The sequence below is a fragment of the Lactuca serriola genome, chromosome 5 (assembly GCF_051521515.1).
Source record: "Lactuca serriola cultivar US96UC23 chromosome 5, Lser_US96UC23_V15, whole genome shotgun sequence".
NCBI lineage: Eukaryota > Viridiplantae > Streptophyta > Magnoliopsida > Asterales > Asteraceae > Lactuca > Lactuca serriola.
Window position 1 is genome coordinate 348,518,409 of NC_136412.1, and position 11,430 is coordinate 348,529,838.

The following is an 11,430-nucleotide window of genomic DNA, read 5'->3' on the forward strand; positions in this document are numbered from 1 at the left end:
ATTCTATTATAATATATCACGTATTTTTCAAAAAAAACGTGATTTTTTATTAATTTTTTTAGTTAATTCAAGTTCCAAAAAGAATATTTAAAAAAAGAATTTTTGGATTTTTCCATTTATTTTGCATTTTAAATTATTTTTACATTTGGTCTCACGGTCTCACAAAATTAGAATGGTCTCAAATGAATCTGAACCTATATATATATATATATATATATATATATATATATATATATATATATATATATGTATATATGGTTACGTTATTTTGTTTTCACTATCTATTGTGTGCATGTATAATTGATTCTAGACCAATCATTTTAGTTATTTTAAGAAACTAATTAATGCATATTAAATTCAGAATTCACTTTATCTTTTGTTTTTTTTTAAAGTTAAGGTCTGTTTTTTATCAAAATAAATTAATAAATATATTAAAAATCATATTTTTTTGGTACTCTTTAAAAATATATTCATATTGATGAAAAAAATTCAGTTCATATTCGCATTGTGAATCTGCTCAGATTCACATTGCGAATCTACTCAGATTCACAATGTGGTAATAGTAAGTTAGAATCACATTATGAATTCTGAAAATGAAAGTATAAATCCATTTGTTGATTTTACAAAACTAATTTACTAGTAATTAAAACATTAAAATATTATAAAATTAAATTGAAATATATTTTGATTTATATATAAATTTCATTAAATTAATTTGTGTGTTCAAAGAGTTGAAATAGTAAGTCGGATTCACATTGTGAATGTTAAAATTGAAATATTTACAGTTGAAATTCACAGTGTAAATCTGAATTGATTGGAAAAAAAAAATAACTGATGTTTATGTTTGTTAATAGAGGACAAAAAATTGAGATTCTTGGTGTAGTTAGTTTTTATGGATAAAAATAAAAATAATTATTGAAAAAAAACAACAAAGCGAAGTGGATTTTTTTTTTTAAAAAAAAGTTTGTTTTTTATAAATCAACATGACAACATAGATATTTATGGAAAGATGACGAAAAATTGTGAACATCGGTATATTCAGTTTTTTCGATAAAAAACATAGTTTAAAAACATTTAAACGGGAAAAAAAAAATGAGTCTTTTGGTGTAATATGATGTATTTGCGTTGAATATAAATGTCAATTTTATATAATTTGCAGTGAGGGCCTTGAGGTTATACATTTGTTTGGGGGAGATTGGGATTGCCTATTTAGTATTTCTAACATATTGTTTTTAATATTTATTGGTTTATCATATGTTAAAAAGAAGTTTTAGTAAAAAGGTTTGGATTAGGTTATTCATTAACAAAACGTAATAAGGTTACACATTTTTTTAATGTTTGAAATATTTTGTTTATTAGTGTGGTGAATTTAAAATAGATATTTCTAATATTTTTCTATTCAAGACTTTAAGATAGTTATTATTGATGTGAAATGAAATAAGTTAATAAACCTATTAAATAAATAATTCAACATCATTTTTAAAATAGTTATTATTGATGTGAAATGAAATAAGTTAATAAACCTATTAAATAAATAATTCAACATCATTATAATAACACAAAGGTTAAAAATAAAAAGGTTATAACTAAACTAAATTTCCAAGTCAAATGTAATTAAAATTATATTCAAATCGACATATACATAAATATTTTGTTTTTCTTGCTATATTTGATTTTACACTTATATATATATATATATATATATATATATATATATATATATATATATATATATATATATATATATATATATATATATATATATATATGTAGACCCAATATATGGGGTTGGACATTGAGTGTTTTTGACTCATAAATCATTATCTTTGTCATATAATTGGGATTTAAATATAAGGAAACTATTGAGAATGTTTTTTTTTTCATTTATCTAATATGTATTCTGCATACAGCTTTTGGAACTTGCTTTTAAAAGCATAGATTTTGTTGTAGCATTGCCTTCACTCATAAGCAACTATAATTCCAGCCCACAACACTCCATTTTTATAGAAATTAATCAATTATGAATGATGGGTATTTTAGGTTAATTTTATTAGACTAATATTTATATGTATAAAATATTATATGACTTGATTGGTTATTTAAATTGTCCATCTTCGGCCGAGGGCGATTTTATGTGGGTGCCAATAGTGGTACCGGCAATGCTTGGTTTTTTCATATGTAATGCAAATATTTAAAAAAAAAAAATTCTATTACCAAGTTTTTCTTTTTAATTTACCTATTTAACTACGTCTGAAAACAAAATACAAGCAAATTGATCCGTCTTGAAGATTTTAGTAAAAGATTGTTCATCGACCATAAACTTATATTTTCATGATAGTTTTATATATATGTATATTTCCCTGACAATATTTTAGAAAAGCAAATAAAATTGATCTAGTTTAAACTTTTTAGAGTAATATTTTATTAATCGCAAATGCTTTTATGTTACGTTTGAGGAAGGTAATCAAAGTATACCCTAATTTTGAAAATACTACAGTATCACAAAGTCACAAACTTTTCACCACATTTACGAGTTATCATACCTCTAATTATGATGAGAACCTAAAAAGTAATTTTAAAAAGCATCTGATAATTAACATCACAATTATATATTTTATCTCTATATATAATATTATATAGGTAACTAGTAAGTAGTAAGTTGACAAATGGAATTAGGAAGAAAACACATTCTTCCCCATGTTAGTGTCGGATGTTTATTCAATACTTCCAAATTTCACAGAGTGTCCCATTACCTTCTTCAAGATCTCAACCCCCTGCTTTTTTAAATTAAAAACAGAGAATTATTAATCTTCCCCATGTTATCTGCTTAACTGCTACTGCTTACATATAATTTTATCACCACTTCACTTCCACTCACCTTCTCTATCCAGATCCAAAATGATCGAAATTTAACCCAATTCTTCAAGAAACAGAGCCACCACCACCATGTCGAAACCCCATTTTTGGTTATTGTTCTTCTTCTTGTTCTGCTGTTCCTCGGTGTTTTCAAAGGTGGTAGTGGAGAACGAGCAAGCTTCGATTCTGTTAACAATCAAATCACACCTTATTGATCCTCTCGATCAGCTAAAAGATTGGAAGATCTCTGAAGAACCCAATGTCCATTGTAATTGGACTGGAATTGAGTGTAATCCCATCGGAAGAATTGAAAAGATTGATCTTTCACGTCGGAATCTCAGTGGACTCGTCTCTGATGACATTCAACTTCTCCGGAGTCTCACTTCCATCAATTTATGCTGCAATGGGTTCTCGTCTGCATTACCCAGATCACTTTCGAATCTTACACTGCTAGAAACTGTTGATGTGAGTCAGAATTACTTCATTGATTCCTTCCCAAAAGGTTTAGGAATGGCGATCGGATTGACATTGCTCAACGCTTCCAGCAACAATTTCTCAGGCGATATCCCAGATCTTGGGAACAATACCAGGCTGGAGACGTTGGATTTGAGAGGGAATTTCTTCGTTGGTTCGATTCCGGTGTCGTTCAAGAATCTGAGAAAGTTAAAGTTTCTCGGGCTCTCCGGGAATAATCTAACTGGATCAATTCCAAAAGTAATTGGAGAGCTTTCTTCTCTGGAGAGTATCGTTATTGGGTACAATGAGTTTGTGGGCGGAATTCCGTCAGAATTGGGGAACTTGACGAACTTGAAGTATCTTGATTTGGCATACGGGAATCTGGACGGTTTGATTCCCCCGGAATTGGGGAATCTGAAGGCGTTAGAAGCGATGTTCTTGTATAAAAACAGATTCACAGGAAAGATTCCTTCCGAGATTGGGAAGTTGACTTCCCTTGCTCAGTTGGACCTCTCTGATAACATGTTATCCGGAGAGATCCCGGCTGAAATATCAGCATTGAAGAGCTTACAACTCTTCAATGTGATGTCGAATAGACTCATAGGTTCGATTCCGCCAGGAATCAGTAAACTGACTCAATTGGGCGTTCTAGAATTATGGAACAATTCCTTTTCCGGTTCTTTACCGGTTGATCTCGGCCTGAATTCCCCTCTGGAATGGGTTGATGTATCATCGAATTCATTCACGGGACGGATTCCGGGAAACTTATGTCATCAAGGTAATCTCACAAAACTAATTCTATTCAACAACGCCTTTTCGGGTCCGATTCCGGTCGGTTTGTCGACTTGTAACTCATTGGTTCGTGTTCGTATGCAAAACAATTTCCTTTCCGGGGTAATTCCGGTTGGATTTGGTAGTCTTGAGAAGCTTCAAAGACTGGAATTGGCAGACAACAATCTAACCGGTCAAATTCCAAACGACATTTCATTGTCCACTTCCCTTTCTTTCATTGATCTTTCACGAAATCAACTTCAATCAACACTTCCGTCCTCCATTCTCTCCATTCCCAATCTTCAAAACTTTCTGGTCTCTGAAAACAGTTTCATTGGGAAAATCCCAAATCAATTCCAGGATTGCCCTTCACTTTCGATTCTTGATCTTTCTTCCAACCAGTTCACTGGAACTATTCCGGCGAGTATTGCTTCCTGCCAGAAGTTGGTGTCCTTGAATCTCCGGAATAACCAACTCACCGGAGAAATCCCGGTTCCAATTTCTATGATGGGCACACTCGCCGTTCTTGATCTGTCCAACAATTCATTGACAGGTGGCATCCCAGAAAACTTCGGGAATTCTCCGGCATTGGAATCGCTTAATGTATCTTACAACAGACTTCAAGGCCCAGTTCCGATGAACGGAATGCTCAGGACAATAAACCCCAGTGATCTCGTTGGAAACAGTGATCTATGTGGTAACGTGCTGCCACCATGCACCGGAGCTATGGCTAAAGCTTCAAAACACAAAGGCTTGCACACGAAGCACGTGATCGCCGGTTGGGTGATCGGAATGTCGGTGGTGTTAGCTGTTTTTTTGGCCGCATTCGCCGGAAAAGCTCTGTACGGTAAATGGTACACGAATGGAAGCTGTTTCGAGGACAGATCCGAGATGGGAAAAGGAGAATGGCCATGGCGGCTTATGGCGTTTCAGAAACTCAATTTCAACAGCAATGACATCCTGAATTGCATAAAGGAAGCGAACGTGATCGGAATGGGAGCCACCGGAGTGGTCTACAAAGCAGACATTCAACGAACGAACACAGTCGTAGCGGTCAAAAAGCTTTGGAGCACGAAGAACGACATCGAGTTGGGAAGCAGCGCCGGTGATTTCGTCGGAGAAGTGAACGTCCTGGGAAAACTCCGGCACCGAAATATCGTCAGATTGTTAGGGTTTCTCCATAACGACAAAAACGCGATGATTGTTTATGAGTACATGACAAACGGGAGTCTCGGCGAAGCGCTACATGGACAAGCAAGGCTGTTGGTGGATTGGGTTTCGCGGTATAACATTGCCGTCGGAGTTGCTCAGGGGCTGGCTTATCTCCACCACGACTGTCACCCGCCGGTGATCCACCGTGATGTAAAGCCGAATAACATTTTACTCGACGGAAATTTGGACGCCCGGATTGCTGATTTCGGGTTGGCAAGGATGATGGTAAAGAAGAACGAAACAGTAACAATGGTCGCCGGATCTTATGGTTACATCGCTCCCGGTAAGTTTCCACATCAAGATTCATACCTATTGCTTCCATTAATTAATTGTTCTTCCTAACGAGTATCGATCTTGATTACAGAATACGGCTACACATTAAAGGTCGACGAGAAAAGCGACATATACAGTTACGGGGTGGTTCTGATGGAACTGGTCACCGGAAAACGGCCGATAGAAGCCGAATTCGGAGATTCAGTCGACATCGTGGAATGGGTTAGAAGAAAAATACGAGAAAACAAATCGTTAACAGAAGTAGTCGATCTGAATGTAGGAAACTGCAAACATGTAGAAGAAGAGATGGTTTTAGTCCTCCGAATAGCCCTAATATGCACCGCAAAGCTTCCGAAGGATCGACCCTCCATGCGAGACGTTATAAGCATGCTCGAGGAGGCCAGACCTCGGAGAAAAAGTAGCAGTAATACTAATACCATTAATGGCGGATTGAGTTCTGCAAATAGTGATAAAGATAAAGATAGACCAGTGTTTAGCCCGTCGCCTGTAAACGGCCTTTTGTAAGAAGATGTTCCGTGACGGGTTCGAATCACGTGGACGGTTAAAAAGAGTTATGTTGATTTTGTGTAGAGATTATTATTCACATTTTGTAAGTTTATTGAGTCTGTTAATTATGTGTAGAAGTATGTTGTTGATTCTTATTGAAAATAATGTAAACATACCACTCATTCTTATCGTTAAATGAGTTCCGACTTTAATAGAAAACATACCAAATAAGAAAATACTATGTTATTGTAATTATCTTAACTGTGAGTTTATTACATAAGACAAAGATGAACAAGGTTTTTAAGGTTATTTTGAAATATTCTTTATAAAATCTCATTTACATAGTTTTGAAAACCATTAGCTAAGAATTTGAAGAAAAGTCTTTTAACAAAGGAGAAAGGAGTGATAATTGATGTTGTGGTTTAAGATATCTTAAGGCCTTGTTCCAGAGTTCTATTTAAGGAGAGATATGGATGGATACGGAGGGAAAATGAGGGATGTCGAAGGAAAATCGCGTTCCCGAGTTTCATTAATGGAAGGAAAGTGAGGGGAGGAAAAAGATTTTCGAGCCATATTTTCCTTCCAAATTTTCCTCCCAAATATGGTGGATTTTGGAAAGAAAGTGAGGGGAAGGAAAATTTTAGGTTGCGTTTAGTTATGGAAAAACAGTTTTCATTTTTTGTTTTTCGTTTTCCCTTTTCAGTTTTCATTGGAAAATTTAAAAACACGTTTAGTTAAAAATTATTCATTTTTCATTTCAGTTTTAGAAAATTAGAAAACTTGTTTAGATAAGTATTTTTCTACCGGTTTTCATTTTTAAAAAACGATATCGATGGTAGGATGGGCGTGGAGACGGTGTCGATGGTGGGGCAGCAACGGGGGGTAATGGTGGTGTCGATGATGGCGACGGTGGTGGTGGTGGTGGTGGCGGCAATTGTGGCAGTAGTGGTGATGGCGGCGGTGGTGGTGGTGATGGTGTAGTGGTGGTGGTGATGGTAGGTTGGTGATGGTAGTGGTGTTAGGTGGGTGGGTGGGTGGGTGTGTGTGTGTGTGTGCGCGCGCGCACGTATGTATGGGTGTGGGGTGGGGTTGAGTGTGGGTGTGAGTTTGTATATGTGCGTTTGTGGGGGTTGGTTTGTGTGTGTGTGCTTGTGGGGGTGTGGGTGGGGGTGGATGTATATTTGTGGGGGTGAGTATGTGTGTGTGTGTGTTTGTGAGGGTAGGGTGGTTTGGGAGTGGGCTTGGGAGTGAATGTAAGTAGTTATGGGTATGGTAGATTGGGGGTGTTAATGTGAGGATAGGTAGAGGTGGATGAGATGGGAGTAGGTGTTTATATTTTAGAAAAATTTTGAAATTAGAAAAATATAAAAAATAATGATTATCGGTTTTCCAGAAATTTCTAACTTTTTAATTTTAGAAAACGGAAAATAAAATTTTCCATGAAAATTTTAGAAAAATAAACGAACTAAACGCGTTTTCAAAATTATCATTTTTTCTTGGAAAATTTTTCCGAAAAACGGCTCATTTTTCCGCAACTAAACGCGCCCTAAAATTTTCCTTTGAACTCGGAAACACGGAATAATGACTATTTTCTCTCAACTTCATTTCTTTCTGTCAAATTTTTTCTTCCTTTCCTTTATTGAATTTACAAAAAAAAAAAACTCGGGAACAAGACGCAAGTCTTTTTCGATGACCTTCCATAGTTGGTGCAGAGCAGGGGTAATTGCATGTGCATCATTGGCATAGCACTAATGTTGATAAAAGAACTTATGACTAGACAACAACGAGAATTGAAAATCCACAAGCTAAGAGCATATTTAGAGTTTTCAAGCATGAAGTTTAACTTTTAAGTGTATGTATATGAGGCGTAATGATTCATATGGGGTGAGTTCATCTTGGTATGTATGGTTTAGACACTCAAGAGGTGGTGAGATGGCATAGATATCTCGATGATCATGTTGGCATTCAACAATATCCTCCTTCCCTTCGGATAATGCATCATGCTTGCAACAGGTGCTTGTGGTGTGTGGTTAAAGTGGTCATATGAGATGTTTATGTTACCAATAAATAATAGGTTTGTGTTTGTATAAAAAAAACACATGCATCTCATAAATTGAAACATGGAAGCTAGAATACACTCAAGAGATAGATATCACTTGCGCGACATCCATGACTCTCTAGGATAAAGACATAAAAGATGTTAAACAAGATTAGCAACACAAAAATCAATCACAACTCAAACCATCATTGTAAAAAAAGAAGCTGGTCAAACCATCATTGTGGTGTGATCATCTTTTAACGAAAGCCATTGCCCCTGCCACCACCATAACGCCCTCCTCCTCCTCCTCTTGATGATACAGCATCACCCCGCCCTCTTCCGCCTCCTCTTCCTCCTCCTCCTCCTCCTCCTGCTCAAACAAATCACCCATGAAATATGTTAAGACTTCCATTTATTTTTTACTTTCATTTCTTTCTATAACAACATTCTACTTTGAAGATCTATCCAACTATAGATTTCTCAAAATATAAATGATGCAATAAGAAAAATGATCAAAAACAAAATCAATCAAAATTATTGCATTTTAAAACAAAAGACATACTTCCCCCACGAGAAGCAGCGCTGTTATTCGCTCTCCTCTCCTCAATGTAGACTTGCCTTCCAGCTACTTGTATTGGTGATGCCTAAAAAAAACAAAAAAAAAATGTAAATATAACAGATTGATCAAACGGTTAAGCCCATAAACATAGAATAGCAACTTGACAAATTTAAGAACAAAAATACCATATAATATGATGCAAAAAAAAGATATTAAGAAGAAAGAAGAAAAGGTAATTGAGCACAAACCTCAATTGCCTTTTGAACACCCTCAAAGTCCTCAAACTCAACAAACGCAAAGCAAACTCCTACATCCTGTATGCAAATGCAATTTAAATGTTATGTATGAAACAATTCAAACCAATACAAAGTGGAGACTAGAGAAAGAGAGAGGAAAATAACCTTGCGATTCTTCAAAAATACACCATCCTGCTTGATTTTGCCAAAATTCTTGAACTCTTGAAAGATTTCAAGGCTGGTAACTGTAGTTGGCAAGTTCCTCACATAAACAGACTTTGAGTCACCTGAAAAACACAAACAAAAACTATCAATCTCATAAAATGATTTTATAATCGTTTTGATACAACACATAAAACTCGTTTTGGAATTTTATTCACCTTCTTCACTAGCATAAGCTTCCTGTGAGACCTGAGTAGTAGACTCAGTCACAGAAGAAGCAGATGGCAGCTGAGCAACGGGTTCCGGAGTCTGATTCCATTCCGGAGCTGGAGCCGTTGTGACATTCCTACTAACAGGTGGCTGAGGTGAAGACTTCCCTTTAGATCGTAACTTTTCAAATTCAAACAATAGCAATATATTAGCAACATTAACTATGCATCGGAGAAATAAATCTGACACCAATTTATGGGCTCAAATCAATCATATAAATATGGAATACCAAAATAATACGTACTATAGAAGCGTATGTAAACTTCACAGGCTCTACAATAGGCTCTTCCACAGCAGAAACCGGTTCTTGAACATATTCTACCACAGGCTCTTGAATCTCCACTGTGTTGTTGTGATGATAAGGTTCTTGCACATACTCCACGGTGTTCTGATGATGAACATCAGACACAGGTTCTTCAACTGCTGCTTCTTCTTCTTCATCTTCTTCGCTGTCATAATCTTCCTGCTGCAGATGCTGATTTTCTTGGGAATTGTAGTAATCGTCTTCATCATTTCCTTCTAAGTGTAATGAATTAAGATTTTCCCTTGCTTCTACCTCTAATGTGTCGTCCGCAACTGCAATTTTACAATTCTAACATCACTTCAAAAATGCTATGAAGCGTTTAAATTCTCATTATCAAATAAATAATTGTTTATTGAGAAGTAATACCTAGTAACTCAGAAGGAGTAGAACTAATTGGTTGAGAATCAGCTTTGTTCTCAAGGGAAACAGGTGGTTGATGATGATGTACAACCTCTTCACTTACAAAGTGAAAGATGTCATTCATGACAAAATAACCTTTCTCTTGGGGAGCAAGGAAAAATGTCTGCACAAACTTCCTCCAGCCATTAAAGAACTTGGATCTTACTGAACCAGAAACCACCACCACTATTCCTTCGCTCCATGATTCAAGAGCATTTATTGTTTTAATCTCAATTCCACTAAATTGTAACGACTGAATAAGCGAATGAATTTGCTGCAAGAAAACAGTGATTCCAAATTAAGCGAACAGTAAATTAGTGATTAGTTTCATATCCGTTTGCAACCAGCATAGAAAAATCGGACTAAGGGTATGTGCTTTCTGTGAGTGATTGCTGTGATTTAAAGAGACTCATATAATCATGTGATTAAAGCTAGTTACAGGTAGGTAACTTCACATTTATCTGAATAATCAATAAAACGATTCAAACTTACACAAGAAAAGGCATAAAACGATTCAAATATACACAAACTATGATGATTACATATATGGAATTCGATCTCTAAATTAAAAGGATGATAAGCTCAAAGAGACTTACAAATATAGCCGAGGCAGTCTCAGTGGATTCGCCATCAACTCGAACCATGGTACTGGAATCGGCGTAAAACTGATGAACGAACTCAGGTTGTTGTTGAAGCACTTGGTAGTATTGTTGAACAAAGTACGAACCCACCTAAAAATCAACAAGAAATATTTATCATCGATGTAAAACCTTTAAACAAAACACAGAATCATTGACAAACAGATTATCACTTCGACATCCCTAAATCGGATAGAAAAAATAAAGATACCTGAGAGGCAGTAACGGAAGAAGAGTACGAATTCGCCATTTTTCAATCGAAGAAACAGCCGAGTTTTATTAAACCCCTAAAACCCAGAAGTAACACTGTCTAGGGTTTCAAGGCGAACACATAGAAGAGGGTATAATTGAGTGAGTAGGGCTCACAGAGTATAAATTAAATTTTGGATGAGTATACGGAGGAGCTGCGGAGGGAGATTGCGATGGTGGCCGTGAGAGTTGCAGAGTTTAAGAGAGGGAAGGGAAGATGAGATCTGTGTTGAAAAAGTAGTAATTTAGGAATTGAATCATGGACGTTGGATTGGAGAATGAGTCATTAATATAGACGGATGAGATTAATTTGAGAATATGATGGTGGTGGTGATTTCGTTGGAGGACCTACTTTTTTATAGTAAATTGTAAATAAGTCCTTCAACTTTTTACTAGCTATAACTTTGGCCATTAAATATACAAATTAAAAGTTTTAGTCCAAAAAGATTAGATCAATCGCCATAAAGTGTTCCGTTTGTTTCAAAAGGGTTTCTTTTACA

General features: G+C 35.6%; 2 protein-coding genes across 4 annotated transcripts; one reads left to right on the plus strand and one right to left on the minus strand.

The window, feature by feature from the left end:
• Nucleotides 1-2,676: 2,676 nt before the first annotated feature.
• Nucleotides 2,677-6,311, plus strand: LOC145055524 (Leucine-rich repeat transmembrane protein kinase family protein). Its single transcript, XM_079003879.1, has 2 exons — nucleotides 2,677-5,578; nucleotides 5,660-6,311. The coding sequence occupies exons 1-2, from the start codon at nucleotides 2,947-2,949 to the stop codon at nucleotides 6,091-6,093; spliced, it is 3,066 nt and encodes a 1,021-aa protein (XP_078860005.1). The 5' UTR covers nucleotides 2,677-2,946; the 3' UTR covers nucleotides 6,094-6,311.
• A 1,839-nt stretch (nucleotides 6,312-8,150) lies between these two features.
• Nucleotides 8,151-11,159, minus strand: LOC145055525 (nuclear transport factor 2-like). 3 transcript variants are annotated; one of them, XM_079003882.1, is made up of 9 exons: nucleotides 10,893-11,159; nucleotides 10,640-10,774; nucleotides 10,011-10,317; nucleotides 9,585-9,916; nucleotides 9,289-9,460; nucleotides 9,074-9,195; nucleotides 8,921-8,986; nucleotides 8,676-8,757; nucleotides 8,151-8,468 (listed from the first exon to the last, which is right to left on the minus strand). In XM_079003882.1, the coding sequence occupies exons 1-9, from the start codon at nucleotides 10,929-10,931 to the stop codon at nucleotides 8,371-8,373; spliced, it is 1,353 nt and encodes a 450-aa protein (XP_078860008.1). In that variant the 5' UTR covers nucleotides 10,932-11,159; the 3' UTR covers nucleotides 8,151-8,370. The 3 variants fall into 3 exon arrangements, with proteins under 3 accessions (XP_078860008.1, XP_078860007.1, XP_078860006.1); XM_079003881.1 differs by having other exon boundaries at nucleotides 8,151-8,480; XM_079003880.1 differs by having other exon boundaries at nucleotides 8,151-8,483.
• Nucleotides 11,160-11,430: the final 271 nt, after the last annotated feature.